Source organism: Trachinotus anak, unplaced genomic scaffold, assembly GCF_046630095.1.
Source record: "Trachinotus anak isolate AG129_WGS33_773 ecotype Australia unplaced genomic scaffold, CSIRO_AGI_Tana_v1 ptg000001l, whole genome shotgun sequence".
NCBI classification, from domain to species: Eukaryota; Metazoa; Chordata; class Actinopteri; order Carangiformes; family Carangidae; genus Trachinotus; species Trachinotus anak.
This window is the reverse complement of record NW_027273852.1, coordinates 14,063,648-14,088,739: the sequence shown is the minus strand read 5'-3', so window position 1 is coordinate 14,088,739 and position 25,092 is coordinate 14,063,648. Positions and strand designations below refer to the sequence as shown.

At 43.5% G+C, this 25,092-nt stretch overlaps 1 protein-coding gene across 7 annotated transcripts in view; it reads right to left on the bottom strand.

Annotated features, from left to right (window-relative positions):
- Nucleotides 1-20,710: 20,710 nt before the first annotated feature.
- Nucleotides 20,711-25,092, bottom strand: part of tbc1d4 (TBC1 domain family, member 4) — a 28,271-nt gene continuing 23,889 nt past the window's right edge. For all 7 annotated transcript variants that reach the window (XM_071479156.1, XM_071479164.1, XM_071479173.1 and 4 more), the window contains 2 exons: nt 24,164-24,340; nt 20,711-23,438 (listed from right to left, as the gene is read on the bottom strand). In XM_071479156.1, coding sequence (XP_071335257.1) covers nt 23,208-23,438; nt 24,164-24,340 — 408 coding nt within the window. In that variant the 3' untranslated portion in view covers nt 20,711-23,207. The remainder of the gene's footprint in view (nt 23,439-24,163; nt 24,341-25,092) is intronic.

Sequence of the window (25,092 nt, the reverse complement as noted above, 5' to 3'; positions counted from 1 at the left end):
CACCTCCTCTCGTCCCTCCCTCCCTCCTCTCTCCTCCCTCCCAGGCGTTGAGTAGAGAGGGAACAGCCAGTGCTCTCCAAACACAAGGACAGAAGCTGCCAGCACGTAGCCATGGCAACAGCTTCTCTCTCACCCGCCACTTCCCCGCTCAGTAAAAGGGAGTGTGGAGAATTGCAGGGCCCCTCTCTCCTCTCTACGCTCTCACACAGCCCAAATTAGACGGGTCACAGTGTTTTTCTGGCACCCATTTAAATAATCATAGAGATGGATGTGCGTAGAGAGAGAAGGAGGAAGAAAGAGAGGTGAGGCGGGGGCACGCCAAGGAAGTAGAATGGGGGTGTTAATCAAAAAGACGCAGATTGCTGCACAACAAATAATCTTTTTTTTCAGACATAAGACTGTGGTGGGTGGAGACAAGGATGCTTGAGATATTTGTGAGCCGTGGTGCAGAACTTATCTCCTAGTGCAAGTGCAGGAGGGAAGACTCAAGACGCAATAATTTCAATTGCAGCATCTCTGTAAGAGGATGTGAATGTCTGAGAGAGAAATCAATTCCTTTTTCCAAGCTCACTATTAATGTGATTTTTAAGGTTCGTTTCCAAGATCCATCTCTGCAACTTGTAGTTTAGTGTCTGTAACATCAGCACAAAGTACATGAACAAATGCTTTTCCAGACCTCTTCAACTCTCATATGCTCACACGTTGCCCCTGGCAGACTGTACAGGAGGGGGTCTTGCACACTTTCTGTGGCGCACATGTTTCCCTACACTTCTGCAGTAGGCTAATGTAAAGCGCTTGGTGTTCCTCTGAAAGTTTATGTATCTACCAAGAGGTGCTGATATTAAGAACAAGAAATTGTATGATGGAAAAACCTGAAATGTTTTCTTTTCATGAGCCGCTGCCACGGGCCTGCTCTGGCTTAATAGTATGCTGGCTTTTGAAAATAATTCAACCCGGCTTATTTTCTACTTGATTTACTCTGTGCAAGCCTTCCCTCATCAGGCCGGGGTTTTGATATTGAGCCAAAATAAATCAGTTTCCCTTTTTATGCGATATGTTGAGCCTGCACCAACAGCAAAAAGAAAACTTTAGGATACAGCCATGGGATTACATCACAGCCAAACAATGTCTATTTTTACCCCGGCGAAAGTTTTTCTTACTTCCAGGAATTTCCAAAACAGGAGAAATCTGAAGGATTGGGCACAGTGCAACAAAAATTGAATTAAACTGCAAGTCATAAAAGCAGGGTCAAAACAGGGATTAAACATCGTCCAGGGGTGTTTGGAATTTAGATCTATGGGGGTTAGGAGTCCTTTTAAAGGTAACTAGTTCCAGCCGTCTGTCTCTAACAAGTAAACAACAAGAAAATAACCTGAAATATAATTGCACTGATATGGAGTTGGCTTGAGGCACAGTGGACTTTTGTCATTTATATTATGTAAAACTGTAAGAACCTTGTCAACAAATGCTTTCTTTAACACTTTGAAAGTTTGAAAAAGAAACAGTTCATGAGTAAGACAAGAAAAAAAAAAAGGATGTTTTCATTCAGTGAACATGATGTTTGCATGTGTCAAACAGCAGAGGACGGCTTCATGTTTAACGTATCTGTCCAAGCTGAATGTTGTTAAAGATGAAAGACTGTCGCACCACCGGGAGGCGAGTGTTGCATATAAGAGACTCTGAATGAAAGGTCACCGACATGATGTTCAGGTGCTGCCCCGAATTGCTCGTAGATCAAACAAAGTCATGTCTGATGTGAGTGTGTGTGTGTGGGTGTGAATGTGAATGTGTGCACAAGCTTGCTTGACTTCCCCACATTGATACCAGATGGCCCTTCCCATCATGGCCAATGGAGGAATTCAGCTGGCAGAACCCCTTCTTGCTCATGGTCAGTGTTTGTGTGTGAGTGTGTGTGTGTGTGAGTGTGTGTGTGTGTGTGTGTGTGTGTGAGCATGTGCGTGTCCCTCTCCATGCCCCTCCTCTCCCACCACACACTGACCTATTTGTATTCTGGGCAGAGCAGATGAGGCTCCAGGCCCGCTGCCCTGCTCCCCTCTAGCCTGTCCCCCCGGGAGGGCATCTGTGGGTCTGCGCTGGACAGATAGGGCAGACCCATCATGGCAGCACTTTAAAGACCACCTCACTGGTCCGCAGAGAGGGGATGTGTTTGCATTTGGGTGTCTGGGTCTGTGTGTTTGCCTGCTGAGCTGAGATGTCCATATCTTTGTCTCAAGCACTCTTGTTTCTTTTTCTGACCATAGTTCTGGTGACAAAAGAAATCACTTGACTACAGTATGAGTCTGAAAAACCCGCAGTCAAACGTTAAAGGGCGACTCCACCAATTTTACACAAGTCTGTTGACAGTTCTTGACAGGAAAAACACCCCTTATTCCAACATGGAAGTGATTTTTCCAAGGTGGCTGGCCCCAGCACTGACGTTGTAGTCAAACCAGCTCAACAGCAGAAATGAACTACTTTGTATTTGTGTGAAACCACAGCCAGAATATAGCTCCTATAAAATTAGATGAATCAATTGCGTCTGTGTTTATATTATGTTTTATTTTGATGTAACTGTGATTAGTTGTCTGTGGCTGTTTTAGTGTCATTGGTCAAAGAAGTTAATAGAAAATATAAAAATGGTTATGTTTCCTACAAAATACATGTTGTTGCGGTTTGATTGTATATAAACACAATTTCTAGAAGACAGGATTAATATTATAGTCCAAGGTTAAACTAGTGGAGCACGGGAATGATGATGATGATGATAGTTCATTTAATGGCATCTGCTGCAACTTAGAAATGTTCTGCAATGAAGGAGGATTAAAAAGCCAGTAGAAGTTTCTGAGATCTCCATCTCACACTTATTAGTCACTCAGAAGGTGCACGTCTCTGTCCTCTGAGTCGATGCGTGGTCAGCCCATATGTGTTCGTGTGAGTGTGTGTGTGTGTGTGAGTGTGAGTGTGTGTGTGTGTGTATTTCATCTCAAACTTAGTTGAGCTCATTTAGAATCTCCCAGGCATCTCTGATAGACCCTTTTTAACCTCCCCACCCCCTCCTCTCCTCATCCATTCACAATATAAACATTATTTGTTGATTTGCAGTTACACACATACACTCAGAAGCGCACACACTAAAGTGTGTATGTGTGCTCACACACAGACACAGGGTGCCGAGCCATAAAGGAATGCAGAGCGGTATAATCACAGCATCATCAGCTCCGTCCTCTGAGAGAGCGGGCCAATAATGCCCCTCTAATTGAATAACTTATCCACAGCTATTTCCCAGGGGGCCGAGCTGCAAGGCACAGTCGCTAAGAGAGGGGGGCAGATGGCGCTGTGCAGAGCAGATCAGCATCCTCCAAGTCCCACAATGAAAGGTGGAGTTAGACAAACATACATAATCACTCAGTGTAGTACAGCCTCAAAGGCTGCAACTTTTTCGTCCTGTTAATGTAATATTTCCAAGCAAAGAAAGCAACATAAATAATTATACATACACTCCAAGTCAGATCTGCTGTTTCTGATGAATAACAAGTGCAGAAACTTCTCTTTCCATTAAAGCACACAGCTCAGTCTTTGTTTCCTTTATTCTTTCTGCATTGTTGAATCTCACAGTGTATGTCGATGAGAGCAGGGCTCCTCTCTTATGTGAGGCTGAAAAGCCTGCTATATCCGCAAGCCTGAGGGTGAGGATAATTCCCCTTAAGACCCCCCAAATTCTGGCTTGTTCTGTCACCCTTGGGCTCACTACAGGGGGTAACTATACATTGTGTTTCCTTTTCTCCCATCAGACAGCATACCGCCCTGGGAGAGAACACACATGCTGTACATAATACACTCCAAGTAAGCATTGCTGCATTTCGACCGCTGCATCCCTCTGATACTCAGCTTCTTCGGGAAGAAAATGCATCTCCAGACTCATGGGAAGTGTACTGGCTGATCATACAGTGATGTAAACTAAACAGCATGTACAGCTGAGAAGAGCTCAGTATGAACAATGCCACATGCCAACACCTCATGGCACCGGTTTGATTGAAGAGCGAACTCGAATCCTGATGATTCAGTGTGTTTTGGTTTTTTTTCTGGCTAACTAGCTGAACTCCTCTTCTGGTGAGCTGTGCCTCATCAGCACGCATGACATCTACCCAGGTCAATACCTTTATGCCCACAAGCATAGTTGAAGTCAATGGAATTTTTATTAGGAAATAATAATGGTAGGGGGAGTATGAGGTGGAGAAAGAGAGAACGCGAGGTGTAGGGAGAGGTAGTACATTGATTTACCCTTCATAGTTCGTTGCACTACATTTACCCAGCAGAGTGCTCAAATTAGTGCCCTCCAGCTCTCTCCCAATTAGTTTCCACAGAGACGAGGTGTAAAGCCAGTCACTGGCCTCATTACCTCTCCTCTGCCCCCCCCCCCCCACCCACCCACCTCCGAGTCAACCACCCTCCAACTCTCTCTCTGTTTTTTAGTTTTCCCCTCTCCCTCCACTTCAGCCTCTCTCATCTCCTCCACTTTTTTCCATTTTAGTCCTCCCCAGCTTTTATTTGTGCTCTCTGCGTCTGTCTCTCCATCCCCACCATTTGTGTACCCCCGCCCCCCACCTCCCCCCGTTGAAAGCGCCGAGCAGACTGAGGAGAGTGCATGAATCTCCAGGAACATGAAGTGGGGTGGGCTGCCAGAGTCTCAACTACCTGGTGAAGAATATTATTTTTCAAATATATTTTTTTTGATTTTCGCACATATTGTCCAACCACAGTGGCACTTAATACAGCAAAATAAGATAAACATAGAAACATAAAATTAGATTATTTGTAAGAACAACGAGGTGACATACCACTTCAGTACAATAAATCAACACCTAATAATATTAATGGAAGGATGTTCACTCTCAAAATAAGAAACAGTTGCTAGATCTTATCATACGTCTGGGTGGAGCCGTGGGTAGTGTCTTAAAGCTGCTCAGGTTTAAGTGGGGACAGTAACTCCTCCACCCAGCACCTGTAAGATGGTGGCATAACTTTCTTCCACATGAAGGAGTTTCAGACATCTAGCCAGTAAGGTGGAGAATGTTTTGGCCTTAGCCTAACAGCATTGCACACATATATGAAAAGATGTTAAAATGGGGTAAGTTTGGGACTTAACCATGGAGTCACTGATGCTAGCTGGGTCTCGACTGCTCCTCATGCCGGTCAGGGCAGTTTGGCCCACTTTCTCACGGATAGATGCAGAACCTCAAGCTGCAACAACCCATGCACAATACACATTGATGATGAGTGTACATCCTGCCAGTCTATATCTGATATAGTAATCCCCAACTCTTCCTCCCACTGCCTCATTATGTGATGGGGAGATGACCCTCTGAATATTAGTGCACAGTACTAACCCCAGACCCCTGCCAACTGGGTCCATGTGCAGTCATCTATCCAGGTACTCTGTGGGGCTGTTAGAGAGAAATCTGTTAGTGTGACATTACTACAGAGTTGTAAAATATGTCAAGAAATCTGAGTGTCCTTCTTTAACTGTTCAAAAGAAATAATGTGGACCTTCACACACTTGATCCCTCTCCTGTGCCATAATTCAAAAATGGGCCTAAGCGTGACATGGGGGAAGTGATGAGAGCTTCTTTACGTTTCAGATTGATTCAGAACCAAGATATGTATAAAGCCCTATGGTAAAGACAGCACCGTCCACCTTATGTCTCTTATCTTATGTTCTCCTTATTCAGGGTTATTCCAGATAAATGCTGATGGAACTTGATTTATTTGAATTACCTGGTGAAGAATAGGTGATGTTTCTTTTCAGTGGCTGTGACTTTGTGGAGCTCTATAGTTCAGCAGAGTCAAGGATACTGTGTGAATCCTGGTGCTAACACAACAGAGAAATCCTTCCAGCATTTCTTTTTTATCACATTCAGTCATTCATTGAAGGATGTACTTCCATATATATTAACTGTTTATCATGGGTAGTCAACAATGAAGCATCTAAATGGTTTGATGAAGTTCATAGATTTGTTGTGAGTGTTGTTCACAGCCTCTATATGCCCTCTGGCTTTTGCTGATTACAGAATAGTTTTTAAAACCCTGACAGTGTCTTACTCAACCAACTCTACCAACTCAAACCATACAGGAGCTGGCTCCTCTGTTTATACCCTTTACTGAGGCTCTGCCTTGCAGAGTGTGTAAAATCTGTTTATCTCTTAATTTATAGTGTTCATACATACATGCTGAAATAAAGATGTGACCGATCACAAAGTAACTGACACAGTTGTGACCAATATCACTCTAATTCACTTCTCTCTATATAACATATTTGATCAAAAGTTTGCTGTGAGCAGTAAATTGAAATTTTTGACATTCATTCCTGTGAATATTACCACATATTGATCATTTTGTGTAATCCATGATGGCCGTTGAGTCACATAACAGTAATTTCTTTGCACCTACAAATGCAATGCAGTCACTTGTGAGGGGGTTGGCAAAAAGTAGCGCACATACCATGGACACTTCTTTATTTGTCCCACTGTGGGAATTTTTGGAGGGCCTGGGGTGAACCTCCGACTTTGCATCCTGTGCCATCAACATTTCATTTTGCTCAACATGTCAGTTTGTGACGAAATACCTGCAACATGACTTTCCCATTAGCCTCAGATGTACTTTGTGTTTAGTGCTTAGTGGTAAATAGTGTTGTGACACGCTAACCTAAGATTGTGAACATGATAAACAATAAATTGCTAAACACCAGCCTGTTGCCATCGTCATTGTGAGTACTGTAAGTTAGCGTACTGACATTGTTTTTATATGTCATGACAATAGACAATAATTTGTTTAAACTGGAAATAAAGAGAAACTATGAAAGATTTCTCAAATATTTGTGAGATACAGTCCGCTGGGTTGCGACATTTAGAGTTTGACCCCCCATTATGCAGTCCAGTGTGATGGGCATCAGTTAGACAACTTTACATCTGATACTTTACATTTTGAGGAAATCTTATTCGTTTTGACGTATCACCAAGCCCACATACACACTGTTGTTTAGAAGCTTAATCCTCATCTCGTTGTATTCGTTGAGAATAAAGAAGCAAATCATTTTTTATCTAAAATAGAATCAATTTTCTCACAAACACAGTGGTATGAGTACTCTCAGTGATATAGCCTTGGCCTTGGAACAGACAAATTTTGCCTGCAGAAAAGCAAACACCTTTCCCTCCCCGATCGCACCCCCAGCAATTTCTCCTCACCCCCCTCCCTCCCTCCCCCTGTGTAGAAACCCAGAGAGAATCTGGGTGAGGTGTCAGGCCAATGTACTGCCTGCAAACAAAAGCCGCCCTGTCCACCCCAGACCCAGATGTTCCTTATTGATCCCCCTGTGGATTTGGCTGAATGTAACCGCTTCAAAATCTCTCTCTCTCTCTCTCTCTCTCTCTCTCTCTCTCTCTCTTTCTCTCCCTCTCACATGCTCACAGTGTTCACACTGTGTGCATATGTGCGTGTTACTCTGTAGGCGTATGGTCATGCATGTCCAGTCATGCATGTCATGTCATAACTGGAAGTGCTGTTTCCCCTCTGAAGTTTATACTGCAACAACCAGCAGTTCGGGTTTGTATACCCCCCACCCACCCACCCACCCCACCCTCCCCCACTCCCCGTGCTTGTCTTTCTCACTCTCTCCTTCCTGTCCACGATCTGGTCCTCGACAGCCCCTCTTGGCTTTTTCTGGTTAATAATGCAGCATGCCTCCCTGTCTGATGTTGCATTGGGTTGCTGTGGCATCACAGAGAGGCTGTCTACCTTTCTGGGAGACGCTGCAACTGGTTGCCAAGGAGTTGGTTTCAGGGAGGAGGCGAGGGAGGAGGGGCAGTGTAAAGTAGAGGTCTGGCAGAGGCAAGAGCAAGAGAAAACAGTAACGACAAAGAGAGTGAGAGGAAACAGACTGGGGGGAGGGAGGGAGGGGTAAAAAAAGAGTAAAGAGAAAAAGCATACAAGCTGGAAAAAGAAGGCAGCAGCTCAGCCCTATCTCATACTCAACCGTTGTTCATCATGCTCCACAAATCTTGTTCATAATGGTAGAAAACAGACAGACAAAAGCATTGGGATACTTCTGAGAGCAGATTTGGCATAAGAGGAATAGCACAGAAATGTTGATAGTGTCTGTCAGATGTCCTTTGGTGTAATGTGGGTGGTACTGTAAGTTGTAGTTTCACTGTGTGGAATACACAGGTGATGTAAAGATTGTGACTGAGCGAACCAGGTAGGGTAAAATGCCCTCTTGAATGTTTGATTTCCATTTTAACTTTCTTTGTAAACGACTATGTTTTCAGACAAGAAAAGAAATACCATTAAGTATTAAGATGTGATGTCTCTAGACTGCATCGTGGGTGGAACATGTCATTCACAGGCTCCACAGTGCATATTTATGTCATTACAAGCATAGACATGGTTCCTAAAGGAATTGATGGATTGAGCTGCTTGTCAGGGTTTCAGTTAAAGGTATTTCCCTACAACCACCAGGTTTATGGCCGTGCACACACACATATTCACGTATACAGATACACCATAACTGCTTGATATGTATGTAAAAGCTGACTCTACGCCTTCAAGCCTTAGCACAGTATTTTTGCGGTAGTTAATCTGATTCTGTAGCAAGGGTAACGCAGGCAGGGTTGTGTCAGAGATGTCTCTTTTTACCAGTGAGCTGCTCCTACATCAATGAGATTGTCTTTATCTGCCTGCTTGCAGCTTGGGCTCAGATTCTGCCCTCTATATACGGGCGCTGGGTCGTGGGAGGCATGTGGGCGAAGGTGCGTGGCATCCGGCCTAATGCACAGCCTGAAGAGAAATACTAACACTTCATATTCACTGTGACTTCAACACCGCCACAGTTGAGGCTCTCACATTTGGATAGAGATTTTCAGTGAATGACTCACAGGTTTGAAAGATATTCCATGGGACATGGTCTTCTAATTTAGTTGTGGTGTGAAATGAAAATAGTCAAATGAAAGCCGATTGCAGGGATCCATGTTTCCTTGTCAGCCGCACAAGAGGATGGTGCGCTGGGTATCATCTATCTTAATAACAAAAAATACAGTTTATAAAAGTCTTGCCACAAAGTGCTCCTCCTCAGACCCCAGGGCTGCCTTGTGTTTGACTCAGGATATTCCCCGCTGCACCACATTCCACTGTTGTTCCGTTATTCTGGACTGGGTCCCTGCCTCTTCCTGCCAAAACGCTCCCATAAACACACATCCAACCCTGAAGTCCTCGCTCTGCAGGGGGCATTCCAGAAGTGTTAGTTTTCCGAGCGTTCCTCCACATTCAAAGACACACACGCACACATACAGTACATGCAGACACACTGTGCTGTTACCCTTGCCCTAAAAATACAAGAAAAAAACCATGTTGTGCCTTTAAGACGAGAGCTGACATACAACATTTCATTTCATTCATTTTGCACACTTTTCTTAAGCATCATACCAGTAATAGCTATTGTTCCATGGCAAGGGACCCACATGTTTTTTCTCTCCTCCTTTTAAGAGGAGATTCACAATCAATACCTACATCTTTTTTTTGTCTCACAAAGTATTGAAGAAACTGACCAAAGGAGTCTATAGCATCACTTTTGCCAACAGCTGTTGCTTCACCTCTTATTTCACTTCATTAATGAAACATGTTTCCTTGACTCAGTTCAGCTACAGTGTGCAGAACTTCTATTGAGAACATTTGTGCGGTGGCTTTTGACTTTTTTCTATCATAATATCCTGATAGGGAACCATTGTGTTGTAACTGCCTCATGCCTCATGTTTCAACCCATGAGGTAATGGGCGGTGCCCCAGCACTTGTTGCTTGGCCTTATCAGTATTGTACTCATTTGAGACACTTGGTGTTTTCTTATCAGTCCAGACAGCAACAATGATTCATTCCTTACCTCCTCCTTACCATGCTGTTTACAGCTGTTTGCATTGTCATCTGATGCCAGTCTCAGTTATTACATTTTGTAATGAGCAAATCTCTGTTTCAGTTTTTGTATAAGTTAAGTAATACTGCAGTAATTCTGTCAGATTCCTGCTGCACAAAAGTTTTAACCCACACACCATCTTTCTCCTTCAAATCTGTACGGGAACGAGTGCACGAATGGTGGTCAGTGTGTGTTCAGACAAACTCTTGAGGTGTTCCCGAGTGAACTCCGCACATCAATTATTCAGTTCGATCACCGAGCCTCCTTGCTGTCTCTGTCTTCATTCTTGCTGTAGAAGGACCTGCTCTGCCATACAGGCAGGTACAATCAGGAAGGAGGAGATGGGGGGCAGCCCTGTATATAGCCTGACTGGAGCCAGAAGAGGGCTGGAACAGGAGTATTCATTAAAGTTGCCCCAAGAGCACCAGCACAGGAGAGGATAACAAGACCCCAGGGTGGCTGGTGTGGGTCCTCACTCCTCAAAAACCATAAATGTATTCCCCTTCATCCAGACAAATCCACAGTCTACTGTGTCAGCAAAAATACACACACACAGCCAGCTTTGCAGGAACATGGACTATTCACTTTTTGTTTTACCTTATACTTTGTCCGCGACTTGAAATATAGGATAAGGAAAAGTTCACAACAGGGGACTCATGTTTTTTAGTTTCAGCTACCAGTCTGATACAGTAACATTTTATTCTATAACGTGACTGATGAGTTAAGCCCAAGAAAAAGAGGTGCTGGTAGGTGAATATTGTTACCTATGGACAGAACCCAGCTTGTTCTTCCCCCTCATTCCAGCCTTTATGGCAGGCTAAGCTAAATGGCTGCCACATTGGTCAGACACAAATGTGGTAAAAATATTTTCATCTCAGTCAGGGCAAGAAAGCAAATACACTTTCTAAATTTAGGTGAAATCAACAGCAAATGTTACATTTTTACATCCTGCAAAGATCTCTGACCCTGGTGTACTTTCAAGTCCCACAACTACACTGTTTCACAATGCAACTGAAGACTATGACAAATATTTTCTGAACATTCACTTAGTGAAATAATAGTTTGTTTGTTTTTTGCTAGACCACAACAGCAGGATCTTGAATGTCCCTGGTTGACTGAGTGACTGACTGAGTGATCATATTTCCACTACTGGTCAGCCGAGTGCCCCAGCACTAAGTTGGATTTTCTAGCTCCAGCAGGTTCTAGTGGGGGGGTGTTTACAGTCTGCAGTGTTGCCAACTTAGCGCATTGTTGCTATATTTAGAGACTTTTTTTCAAGCAAGATTTTGTATAAACCTGGTACATGACACGACTGTGTATAGATGCCGACCTGGGCCTTGGGGCTACACCTCTTGTTACGGGCTACCGAGCTGATCTGGTTTCCCAGTCGCTCGGAAACTCCAGGGAAGGAGAGGCATGCTTTCAATACACTGAGCCTCGCCTCCATTATGGCAAATAAAACACTTTCATTATATGTATCATAATTACTAAAGGAAGGAATAACTGAGGAATAACTAAATTAAGCAGAGAGAGCAGAGCAGAGGGAGAGAGAGAAGTCATCGGTAACGAGCCTGCGTACTATCCACTATGACCAATTCTACATATCAAACATTGGGAGTTAGACCTAAAGACCTGCCCCTAATAAAAGTCCATTATGATCTTGACTTGGAAGTAAATAAAATCTAAAAACTATTGTGGATCCCAGACAGTGGCATGCTCTGTGTAAGAGACAAAATAGGAAAGATAGTCTACCTCAGGACGCCACAGTAGCTCACCTGGTGGTGGAACCCAGTATGTGGTCCAGCCATATACTGGGTTCTGTCATAGTCTTGTTTAACTGGGTTTTTGCTTAGTTTGGTTTTCTGAACACTGAGAGGCATCACAGTGTCAATGCAATACAGTTTGGTGTGTAAAATTTCATTGTGAATGATGGGAATGATAGCAATGGCTATGAAAAGAGACCCAGGTCTCATTTTCTTCCTTTGGGTGAGTAATTTTTCACTGCAATACCTGAGCAAGGCAACCAAAACCTATCCTGTTAAAAAACATACAACAGTCAATACACTCAACTCAGTCCAAAGGTGTTGATTCCCTAATGAGGATTTTATCCAGCCATTGATTATTGGCCATCCAATAGCTCCCACCTCCATGTATTTAGGAGAGGTGCAGAGAAGTGTTTAAAAGAGCCATAACTAACTCAACGACTCCCGGGGGAGGCTGCTCTGACTGACGTATGCGTCTCTGGGGTCTCTCTGAGATCTAACTGCACAGGGCTGTTGTTCTCCCTTGTCTGCCTGCCTGGCCTGTTGGGCCCCATACCACGGCTTTCCAGAAAGACCCCCAAGCGATGCTGCATTGAGCCAGGCTGAGCAGTAAGCTGAAATTAAAGCTGTTTCACTGCGGTTAGTTAAATAGTTGGACAGTGAGAGCATGGGGTGGCCCCGAGTCAAGGCTAAGGCTGTCTGGGCTAGTGAGTGGAAATCTCAAAAAAAAAAAAGGGTTGGGGAGGGGTGAGGGGAACATGCAAAATAAAGGATTAGAGGAAACTCTTAAAGTGACCTGGTTAGAAGGTTTCTGGGGTTTTAGTTAAGGAAAGCTAGGAAAATGGGCGTGGGTGTGTTCTGTACTACTGTACTTCTCTATCACTGCTCCTTTGCGTGCTGGTATAGCAACACGGTGAAAAGGAGTGCATTACATAAGATGATAAGATACCCAAAAGGACTTTCACAGAGACAGTGTTGGCATTCTCAGTGGTCATCTAAAACTGAGGAGCCTGAAAGTAGCTACCTAGGTTAGCAAAGAAAAAAAGCTTCAGTTCCTATATAAAAACACAACAGCATCTATTATCCAAAATATGTAATAGTTGCTTAATCTTTTCCAGTAGCTCTACAATTAGTCGGTCGTAATACAACAAAAAACGCTGATCTGGTTGTCTGAGTGTTAGATGCCTGAGGCTGGACTTCAGCTACAGACTTGGAAATGTTTATTGAATTATATAACTGTTTGGCCTATATCTTGGCGAAGGAGCAAGGGGTGGATCTACAAGGTCCTTCTACCCCCCATGACTTGCTGGGTTTAACCACAAGTGGAGGCCACATTCTTCAGCCTCTGCTCACTGCGTTTTGAGGAGATCTGTGCTCTGAAATCGACTCAGGACAAAAATGAATCAAACCACACTGAATCCGTCAGCAGCAAGTCGCCTGACAGATGATTTCATCGCTGGGCCTGTGGTCTCTCATCCAGAGCACACACTGAAAGTATTACACGTGATCATAATCATAATATTGCTTTTGCTTTTATTTTCTATTTTTATGCACATTGGGCCCGGTACAAGAGAAACATTTTTCCTTATGTTTCCAGGTTGCTGTGAATTGGCCATACATAATGACTGGAATGGTGGAGAGTAAATTCCTAAGCCAAGTTCCTATAAATCCACAGGGGTTCTTGCAGCGTATGGATCAGTCTTCCAAGAGGAACAGGAGCCAAGACATCTGTGTGACTAGCAGGGACTGATCCCCTCTACCAGAACACTGGGAATAGGAAAACCAGGATTATCTGGTCACATTGCATATCATGGGCGTAAATTCTCTGCACAACATTACATGCCCTGCCTCAGTGCTATCAATGAAGTGCTTTGGATCAAATTCATTATGCAATTTAAATAATACAACCCAATTAGCATGTACTGTTGGATATGCACACGTATTTATGAGGTGGAACTCTTTTGTGGACAAGCATTTATAATCATATCTGAAATTGTGTAGAAAGGGAAACACTCAGTGACAATGGATCTTTCCCTACACTAATCCATTCCGCGTGGAGGTTTTCATTATCCACTATCCACTGTGTTCCTGTTCAGTGGGGTCTCTGTGCCCAGTTAAGAGTCCCACTAGCCCCAGGGTAAAAGGATGGTGACAGTGATGACAGGAGAGCAGGGCTTAACTATTTCACCGCATTATGTTTTACACTCGCAATAACACTGTAAAAGTAGCTGATTATTTCATCACCCTGTGACTGTGATTTCCACCTTGCTTGTAATTGTAAGATTTTTGCGATAGTGGAGGGGAAACTATTACATCAAGCAGTGCTGTGCTATTGATTCAGAACTTCACAGAGATTTGTAAGTGGACAAATTCAAAGGTTTAATCTGATGTATCTGTATGAGGAACATTTACATGAATATATGACAAGAGTCTGTGTTTGTACATGCAGGACCATACAGGAATGGAAGCTTGTGTTCTCACATATGTGACCTCCTGTGTCCTAGAATGTTGCCTCCACCCAACCACACCCCCTGCTACACACACGCACACACACGCACACGCACACACACACACACACACACACACACACACACACGTATTCCACCCTAGACAGGCCAGGTTGCCAGAGCTACACAAACTCCCACCCATTAGCGGCAGGATTCCAGGATAACCATGGCAACCAGTCTCTCACCCCCGGGGAGACGAGCAGTAGAACTGAAAGGCTCCATTCAATTTCCACATCCCAGTACAGCACACACAAAAGGACACACATGCACACTTTTCACACGCTAACACACACTAACTGCTAAGCACACACTCGCACAGATTCTCACACGCACGCACGCACGCCTGCGCACACACGCACACACACACACAGACATGGACACGTCCAACGCAACCCACTTGCTCTAACAGCCTCGCAGTCACTCCAGCCTTCCCTGCCTGCCTCCACTGGGGTGAGTGGGAGCTTGTTAGAGAGACCGCACACTACATCCTCTCACCCACGGTCCTCGACTGCACATACACAAGCGCACCAGTGAAACATTAATTACACCTCACTCATTGTGATTAGACACACTTTTAGAGGAAGTCGACAGACTCTTTATTTCATGCACAAAGATTATCTCTCTCTCTCTTTCTCTCTCTCTCTTTTTCTCTCTCCCCCTGGAGGCATGAAGCATCTTATCAACAACAAAGCGTTGCACTAGGTCATATCATCTAGCTGCATCCACAGCGACAATATGGCATGTGCGTTCTTGTCTACCACTGGTGTTATGTCACATGGCAGGTACAGGGCGGTGGGACTGGTATCACATAGTGTAATTTCTTTGACACCTCTACAGTATCTCCTCCGAGCACAGACCTAAAAATAAAGGTTTGAGAGAAATTGTGTAACATAGAGCAAGGCATGAGGAAATATTGGTATATGATAAAAGAAGTGCTGTTACAGTATCACTTCAGTGGCTAATAAGGATGTAGTTATGATCTCTGGTGAAACCTCCATCCCACTTGAGTGAGTGCAGCGTGCTCCCCAAGTCTCCTCCGTCTCAAACAGCAGAATGTACTCACTGGGGTTAACCAAGAGGAGAGAGAGCAGGTTAATGACGCACAGTGGGAAATCAACCTCTAAGTATCACAAACAGTATCACAAGAAATTGGATAGAGAGGCATAAAGGTGGGGGAGAACGAGCAGAAATTTTAGTTTCAATCTGCTCTTGAACCCTTTGATTCATTCAGTTTAGTTGCTTGTGTATAGATGCTCTAACTCTGCTGTCAGTCGAGAGACCACATCATTCCCACCAAAACTGCCCCCCCACCCCCTCACCTGTTCACCTGCTCACCTGTTTCCCATTTCTTCATTAGTTCACTAGCATACATACCGGTGCGTTTCACCTTCCTCTCTGCCAGACTGTCTTTGTGCCATATGCTTTAGTGTTCCAGTGCTCAGTTCTTTGCCTGCCTGTTTTGATCCTCATCGTGTTTTGGACCTTGCCTGTGCTGTTTTTTTTTTTTTTTTGGATTTTGCCTCAGCCCGACCCTTTGTACTCTGTTTGCCTGCTTGGATTTTTGTATCCTTGTTTATTTTTTCTGAGTAAAGACAAGAAATAGGCTATGTGAGGGGAGCAGATGATACAATTCTGAGGGGGGAAAAATGAAGGAAAGCAGTGAGAAGGTAAGGGCAGACAGAGACAATCATAGAAATACAAATGACAAACAGAGCTCAGAAATGCAGGGTGTTGATTACCTCCTGCTCACATTAGAGCCCACACAGACCATTAGATGAGAGCCCAGCTTGAATCAATTTGGAAATTATCTATTCAAGAAAATCTTGAGTGGCAAGCACACAGCACTCATCCTTTTACCAACACAATACTGGTTGTTTTTTTTCCCTCTTTCTTTTCTTGGTGGCAGACAGTGGGGAGGTGAAGATGTGCAAGGATGCAGCATCTTGCTTGGATGGATGGACAGGTGGGTGAAGACTGGCAGAAATTAGGCCAGCAAATATTATAAAAGGGTGCGGTGTTGTTTTGGAAACAATGTGGGAGGGAGAGAGGGAGTGAAAGAGACAGAGAGAGAGATCTGGAACAAGGGAAGGGTTGGAGGAAGAGTGGAGCGAGGCTGGCACTAATGACGGGAGCGCCAAGGGCCACACAAGTACAGCTGTCTCCCCTCCCAACTTCAGCAATGTCAGATCAGCATAATAAAACCCAGTGTGTTGGTCTGTGCTTACAGGAACAGCTGGGTGGCTTGGTGGAAAAAAAGGAAAAGTGAAGAAGCAAGAGGAGAATTGTGCATCACCAGATCCTATCGTCTCTGCTTTGAGCTTGTAGTTATCCCAGCGACACTCAGGGAGACTTTAGTTTAGAAAGGAGATCGAGTGGTGGTGGACACTTGAACTTCTGGCAGCTTGGACAGATCGCTTTGCTTTCATTGAGTTTTCCAGTGGCTGACGTCAGCATGTGTCCAGGGCGCACTGAGTCACACTTATGCAGGCTCTGCCCACCACCTCGTCTTTGTGTTTGTGCCTTTAGTGGCCTTGTGAAAAGGACGTACGTACACACATTGCATGATGTCAGGAGAACTTGTCCAGCCTTACCTCACATCCAGCGTCCCTGATCGCTGACATAATACACCCTGGTCTTACATGGCTTAACCCTTAACACACAAACAGATAGTCAGCTCAAAGACTTTCTACAGTGTACTTGATCTTTATATATTATTTGCACTTTTATAGGATGGACCTTGATGTAGGAGGATTTCTGCCTGTCTGACTCACTCCTTGTCTGTCTGACCACCCCCTCCTTCTAGCTTGCCAGCACTCTCTTTGTGTCTCTCGCTGTCTCTTTCTCCTCCTCTCTCGCCTGTGTTTGTCTTAATCATTGCTGAGGTGATGTGGGCCAGGCAGAACCAGTGGATAATGTGATTAGAAGGGGCTCGGGCGCAAAGTCTCTACTCTGATCGTTCCCATCATCTGGGCCTTCAGTCACATTTGTTGGGGATCTCTTGGTGGAAAATGGCCTGCCTTGATTACATCTTCAGACTTGTTACCTAAGGTGTGTGAGCATCACCTCTTGTCAGCCTTGTTTCTTTTTAAATGTGTTTATGTATGTGTGCACCTGCTCTGCGAGCACAGCCACAGAGCACAGATGACAAATGGGAATAGGAGGTTGGACATGGACAGCACGTCTGGGGCGGTTTAAAGTGCATGTGTTTGTACATATGTACATATATGCGTGTGCATGTGACTAAGGATACTGCGTGTGTTTTCCAGGCCTCCAGGGGCTCCACAGATGAATGGATCAGGTAAGCCAGGCTACAGTCCCCAGCATGTGCTGCAGCTGGCCCCAGGAGATTTTGTGTAGTGTGTCTGCCAGACCGCTGGGGGGGAAGGTTAGGAGAGGAAGAGTGGCTCTCGTCAGGAAAAAGATGAAGAGGGTTTTGACAAGACAAGCGTGTCATTAATCACAAGATTCTCCAGGCAGTGTTCGTAGCTCTAGCTGCTCTTGATGGAGAGAACCAAAGAAGTGGACTGTACTAGTCATGGGAATAGGAAGTGAGTGTGTATGTGTGTTTTGGTCTGTGTTTCTTCTGTGGCTTCATTATTGCCTTATTCCTTCTGTCGTTCCTGGCTCTGGCCATGTACCACCATCCCCTCTGGCAGCTACATCCATGACAGGTACAGAGAAAGAGAAAAGCACTCTGCAGGAAGCAAATCTGTCACTGTGCTAACTAAAACATGTCAGGGTGGTAGTGCTGTGTGTCTAGGTGCACATGTGTGCATGCCTCTGAAGCATGGACAGCTGATTGGAATCCAAAGCAGCAATAGTGAAGAGTTTATTACACAGCTTTCGACAATGAAGAAACGAGGACAGAGTTTATCTGTAAAGAGGGATAGGTGGAAAGATGGGGCTGGAAATGAAGGCACAGCTAAACCCTGAGATGCAGTGAAATGTGTGTGTTTGTGTGTTTTCCTGGCCTCAGGGGAGCCAACTCCTCTCCCTGGACTAGGCTGAGCCCACCTGAGTCTCTCTCCCACCCCTCCAGCTGTTTCCCTCACCACCTCCAAACCTTCCCCCATCACTCTTACTTCCATCCTCCAAATTCACTAACTCCCCGTCTCTGTCCACAACTACAAGTCGGCTGCCACTCAGATGAGTTCATTAACAGTCCTCATATATTCTACAGTTGTGTAATTTTTGTGTTTTTTGCCTCCGAACCACATTATCAATTTGATTTGCAGATAATCGTGCTGCAAAGTAAAAGTTGAGCGACTGCATAGACATTCCGTGACCTGTAATACTTTGCACTGACAGCTGTAGCCCAGTGTTTTCTACTGAATCGACTCCAGCTCTTAGACTGCGCCACAAGCGGAGCAGTATGAATTCCCATATAAGGCAGGAGGACCCTTTCTAACCTTCTCCCTCCTCCTCCTCCATTCTCTCTTTTCAACCCCCTCGTTCCTTCAGTGCAACCAGCTAACACTGTCGGCTCGCTCTTCCCTCTCTGCTGAGACCGTGGTCTAATGCCCTTAAGACACACACACACACACACACACACACACACACACACACACACACACACACACACACACACACACACACGGGCAGATATCTTACTGAGGGTTGCCTGAGAACAACGGTCCTGTGTCAAACACGGGTGGTTCTTTCAGTCTGAATGCTGATACTTGTCATTTTCTGTTTTCGGTCTGTCATTCCATGAAATACTTGTCTGGACATCTTCATCGCTGCTTCACTGTAGGCTCCACAACACAGTAAATATTATACCAAAACTTCAGACCAAGCCTCACAAATCCGATGGGAGGGATGAGAAGAGCGGGAAGTGGAGTGGGAGTAGAGATGGATTGAAGGGTGAAGATACTGAAAACGGAGAGAGGGGAGAAAAAAAAACACAAACAGAGCTGATAAGGCCTTCAGCAAAGGAAGTGTCATTCCCAGCCAATCCCCAGTGGACTCCCAGTATCCCACTCTTTCCCTGCTGCAGGATGTGTCCCCGTGTGGGAATACGCAAGGAATGTGGCCCCTTTTGTTTAGTGTGCGATAGGCTCCTGGTTGGCGGTCATTTGTGTGTCTTATGTGTGACAAGCTCCAGGCTTGGCAGAGGCTGATCACAGCAACATTCAGCAGTCCTTTCTGGGTAAGATCCTCCTAGGAAAACAATGACTGGTCTTATAGCTGCTATCTTTCAAAGCCCCTCCTTGGCTGATGGCACACTTGCTGGGCTCTCTCTGTGCTACATGCTCATAGTCAGTTTAAACCAAGAGCTAAGAGCTAAGACGGCATCTACATCAGTGGTTCCCAACTTTTTTGTCAGTAATACCCTATTAACACTAACACTTAACACTATTATTAATACAAAAGTGGATAGTATAATATTTTCAATCTATTCTTCTTTACAACTAAACTATTCATGTTAAGATGATTTGGTTGTGTTCATACTACTACACTGCAGAACAATTACTATTAATTCACAATGTACATATCCATCTATCTAGCCTATTATTTTTAACTTTATCATTTGTCCAATACATTTAATAACTATTTTACATGTTTATCCTTTAGTTTTTGCCATTTCAACCATTAATCAATTTTTAGCGTTTGCATCATTCAGCTAATGCTTTTAATGGTTTCAACCTCTGTCACATGGTGACTTTTAGTTCACTATATACTGTACATAACCATTTATCCATTTTTTTTTTTTTATTTCAAGCATTTATCCATCTTTAGCTTTTTCACCATTTAGCTCAGACTTTTAGCATGAGCTAGTTGAACTGCTTATCCATTACTTTGAGCTAACTTTTTAAAGAATTCATCATTTACTATTACCTAGCTATTATAAGTGTATGTATGTTACTTTTACGTGATCAATTTTAGGATTTATCCTTTACTTTGAACTGTAAGTCAGCATTTATCCATTACTTACAGCAATCTGTTACACCTGCTAACTTGCTTCCTAACTAATTTACATGCACACTGAATTGCACCTGGGTTGGGTAATTACTGATAAATATCAAAGTGGTTTCATCAAACCAGTAATATCTTTATCTTTAACTCAATGGACCAACACTTCTTTTTTTTTTTTTTTTTAAATCAGAAGTCAAGCATTTGATGACTATTCATTTCATTCACTATGTCTAAATCAGAAATGTACACTACTAGGTTGAATGTTTCAGATACACAGCAAAGAGTACAATTTCACAGTGGATTTTTTTTTTTTCCTCCCTCTAGAGACCTGCTGTTCTTTGCCCAAGGCGTTAACAAAAGTACAACTCTTTAAAGGCCTTTAAATAGACTCTAAAACTGACGAAGCCTACCTTGGCCTTTTACGCAATAATACGTCTACACAGAGAGACCATTTCAGCTTGAGGCTACGTCCTACACTTGGAGTGCTACCTTGTAGAGCAGTCAGCGAACATGATTTCTTTATGAGAGCTTACTGGGCAGGTAAGACATTGGGACATGAGTAGACAGAAAACAAGGCAAGGTGAGGTTTATTGAAGAATTCATGACAGTTCCTTTGTGTAGCCCTCATGTAGACAGTTTCTTAAAACACAGTGATACAATCTCTATTTAGTAGTCAGGACTCAGAGCACCTGATGTAAAATGAAAACCCTTCACTGACTACAACGCTTTACATTAGATATCAACAAAACGGTCTAATGGAGGAATTTATTAATGGAGAATAAAGGCCATCATAACTTTTGGCACAACCTAATATGCTGAAACAGTATGTAATGATGAGTAAACAAGTCTGCCAATGTGTTGTCTTTTTTTTTTTTTTTAGTGTCAAGTTTTTACCGCCAATATTTGGTATCTTTTCAAGTTTTTATCTTACTACAAACCTTAAGGATGCCGAACAGGTGTAGTGAGAAAAAGGTTATCACATTTAACATATGATACATCACAGCATTTTGGGGTGAATTCATTCATTTTTGTAAAAACAAACCACATCTTTGGTTCAATGGTCAATTTCTATGATTCACAAATGCACTAAATAAGCAAAATACAGGCAAAAAGAGGCAGGAAAGCTGTCAGCAGCACTGTATCCTACGTATCCTTCAAGATATTTCAAGATGAGTTATTTGATATGTTTCACTTGCTGAACTGTCGAGAGAATCCCTGCTGTTCAGAGGCGACCATTTCTCTATTATTTATTAGAAGTTTGGTGCAAACTTTTTCCAAAGTCACCTCAATTACCACAAGAACATTTTACCCTGACAGGGTGCGTCAGGACGGATTTATCAGCCTATCACACTTTGTGTGAATTAGTAACTTCGCAAAAGTAGGCAAGTGCTCTGGGTATATGCAGACACGCAGGGTTGCTGAACATAAACATATTGCACTGCATGCCAAATGACTTAGGTCTCAGAATAAAAGCTTTACACTGAAATAGACATGAATGTGTCACCACAACTTGTCACCAAGGACAGGAAGACCAACAGACACTGTGAGTAAGTGATTTTTGTCTTGACAGACATCACCTTGGTTTAAATGTTGAGGTGTTTTGTGAAAGCCCAGAACTGTTTTGCTTTCAATCAGAACTGGCAACGGTGAGTCAGACACGGAGGTGGGATAAAACAAAACGGAGGAGAGAGCCAGGGACACTCTTTGAATTCATGTGAACTGTCTGCCCATATACTCAGCCAGTTCACTGCACTGCTCGTGTGTATGCATGTGTACATACACTGAGTAACTGAAATGGAAAACGGAAATGTCTTTACCCTCTTATTTCTTTTGCTGCCTCTGTACTCACCTAAACCCTTGATTTTCACTGCAATCTTTGTACAGATTTGTACATGTGACCAACAACAATGTAACTGCTGATATGTGTTGTCTTGACAGCACTACCTGCTTCTAGTCCCACATTCAGAAACTACAGTAGGAGATGCTCCCACTTCTGTCATAACCTTGGGCTGACAAAAACAAAAAGTCATACTGACTTTTTCTAACAGAGGCATGTGATGCACATTCACATCGCTCCTCCATCTTCTTCTGTGAACTCCACCTCAGTGTCTGAACGTGGTGCTAAAATGAGGCGACACCGCGGCCAGTCACACAGGAAGCTGAGAAGGCAGACAACCTCACATCCTGCCTGAGCTTTGGAAGAAACACTTCCTCCTTGAAAGCAGCAAGTGCACGCACTAAAGATCTCTCACGTGAAGGCAGTGGTGTTGTGCTGAGTGATAAGATAATATACATCTCCTGAAAGTCAAAGCCTAATATGGCAAACGTGCGGCCACGTGCCTCTGTGGTGAAAAACAGAATATTATCACAATGATCTTTGGAGGGAAATTACATTCACAAACATTTCAAGTGAACAAAAGGAAATAACAAAGCAATGTGATTAGCCTGAGGCAGAGTTTCCATCACAGACATGAGTTCAAAAGCAACAAAAACAATGGGGTCTCAGCTCCAGGATTATGCACACTGGTAATGGCTAGATGTTGAACCTGAGGTCCAAAGGATTGTTTGCCAGCAGGCACCTTCTGTTCACTGCTTTTTGTGGTGCTGCTGAGACTGGTAGTAAATACATCACGGCAGTGCTCAAAAACATTTGCAGAGGCAGACACGTTTCTCACTTGTGTCAATCTAGAAAATATCCCTGTGATTACCAAGATTTCTGAACAAGGAAGGATGTTGTGCATCTTGATCTCCCCTTCAAACGGGCAGTGACACAGATGAGACAGAACAGCACCTCTGATCCACGGATGGAACAGTCTGTTTGCTATTGTAACTGAAACCATCCTCCCACCACTCTGTTATCTGCTGACAAATACCACGTAGATATTTCCAATACAGTCTGCACATCTCAAGTCCAGACATTACACATTTACAAAGCGCCGCCACTCTTGTGCAGCAGCACAACAATAGCTGTGGAGCTCTGCAGCTTTCCACTAAAGCAGTATCCATTTGTTCACTTCAGTCTCTTTCTGTGCGTCTGCCCCGTGCAGCCAGCCCCCCTGGTTGCCATCAGGGCTTCTTGGCTGCAGTTTTGGCTTTCCCGTTGGGTCCTGTTTTGATCTGGGTCATCTCCACATCTGTCAGGGTGTCAGGGGGAAGGCACAAGCGCATGCGTTCAATGGTCTTCTGGTAAGCTGCCCTCTCCTGCTCCAAAGAGCGAATCATGTGCTTCATTTTGCTCTCCCGAGATAGGAAGTTCTCCACGCTTGTCTCCAGCGTCTGAATCTTCTGCCGTGCAGCCTGGAGAACACAGACATTACACCTCAGTAAACACAGAATATCATACAAAAGATAGAAATTTGGATGGATCAGAGATTTAAAAAAAAAACAACTCAGGAGACACAAATACTTTGAAGTGAACTATAAGTCAACACCAGTGTGACTTTGGTCTAGGATCCCATTTCAAAATCTCAACAATAAAGTTTGATCAAATATAACTATAGTTCATGCAGAGCCAGTGCCTTCTTTAAATCACTTGCTAAATGCTGTAGTAATAGTTATCCAACACCATGATTCTAAGAGTCCACTAAATTTTATTTTGTCACAGAGATTAAAGCAGCTCAACACCTCTTTGACCTTCGATAATATGAGGAGCATGAGGATTGACTTTACCTGTCCTGCTGCACAGATTTACACACTACTGATCGAAATGATATAGATGTATGTTGACATATACAGCGTTCTAGTCCTTTGGCTTTCTTTCGTTTTCATTGTATTCTCATCTTATACTTTAGCGCCATCTATGGGTTTTCTGAGGTACTACCAGTGGCTACTGCTGTAGATGTGTAAACAACGCGGCAGAGCCCCTCATCACCACTCCACCATCCAAAGAGGGAATTATTAACTGACCAATAACTTAAAAACTTCACACATTTAATCGTTTCCCCAAAATCATTTACCGTTTATCAAAGGTAATGGATGAGGAGATGCTGTCAAAATGTAAATTGTATCCTTCTCTTCCTCACCTGAAGTTTTTCCAGCAGGTCCATGTTCTGTTTCTTCAACTGCACGTTTGTCTTTTCTAGTCTGTCGAGCCGGTCAGAGTCATCAGGCAACGGTCCGGCATCTAACATCTCATCCTGGAGGACATGGTACTCCACCTCATACGCATGCAGCTGCTTGGAGATGTCCATCTCCATTACCTGGCAAACAAAACGGTCACACACTGAGTCAGGTGCCATCAAGTCAATAAGTCATGGAGGTACATCAATATTGTAAGTGAGGCACAGCAAAAGTTGAGGGTAAGTCTGGCGATGTTCAGTATTTTCGTATTGTTAACAAATTACTAGAAAAGATAAAAACCTAAGCTAAAGACCCACTGATGCACCGGATGATATGTTCCTACAATAAACACACAGTGAAGTCAATGTCACACGCACACTGTCCTGGTGCTGCAAATACTCACTGTAGCATCAAATTTGCAGCTTAAAGTAGTTCATAATATATATTTCTGACCAAATTTCAAAGATTTACATCTTCACTTGGAACTAATAGATTTGAGGTTGAGTTCCTCACACAGGCTGGGGAATCAGGAAACTAACCCCTTGTTGGTTTTGGTCTTTGGTCTCTTGTTAATATGCAAGATAATATTTGCACAGTTTACTCACAATCAAAGCTGGAAAATTGACTTCCAAAACTCTGTTTTAGAGGTGATACTAAATTGGATTTTAATGATTGTGGCTAAACAAATGCTACAATAGTAGTTCTGCATGTTATTACTTTGTTATTATCTATGAGACTTCACACAAAAAAATATTCCTCTGTATACTGTAATTACACATTAAATCAAAATGCCATTGATAAAGTTTTATTCGCAGAAAATCTGAAAATAAAAATCCTGCTTCTTTAATAGACACTGTTTTGATTTGCTCTCCTCTCCATATGATGCCAGGGT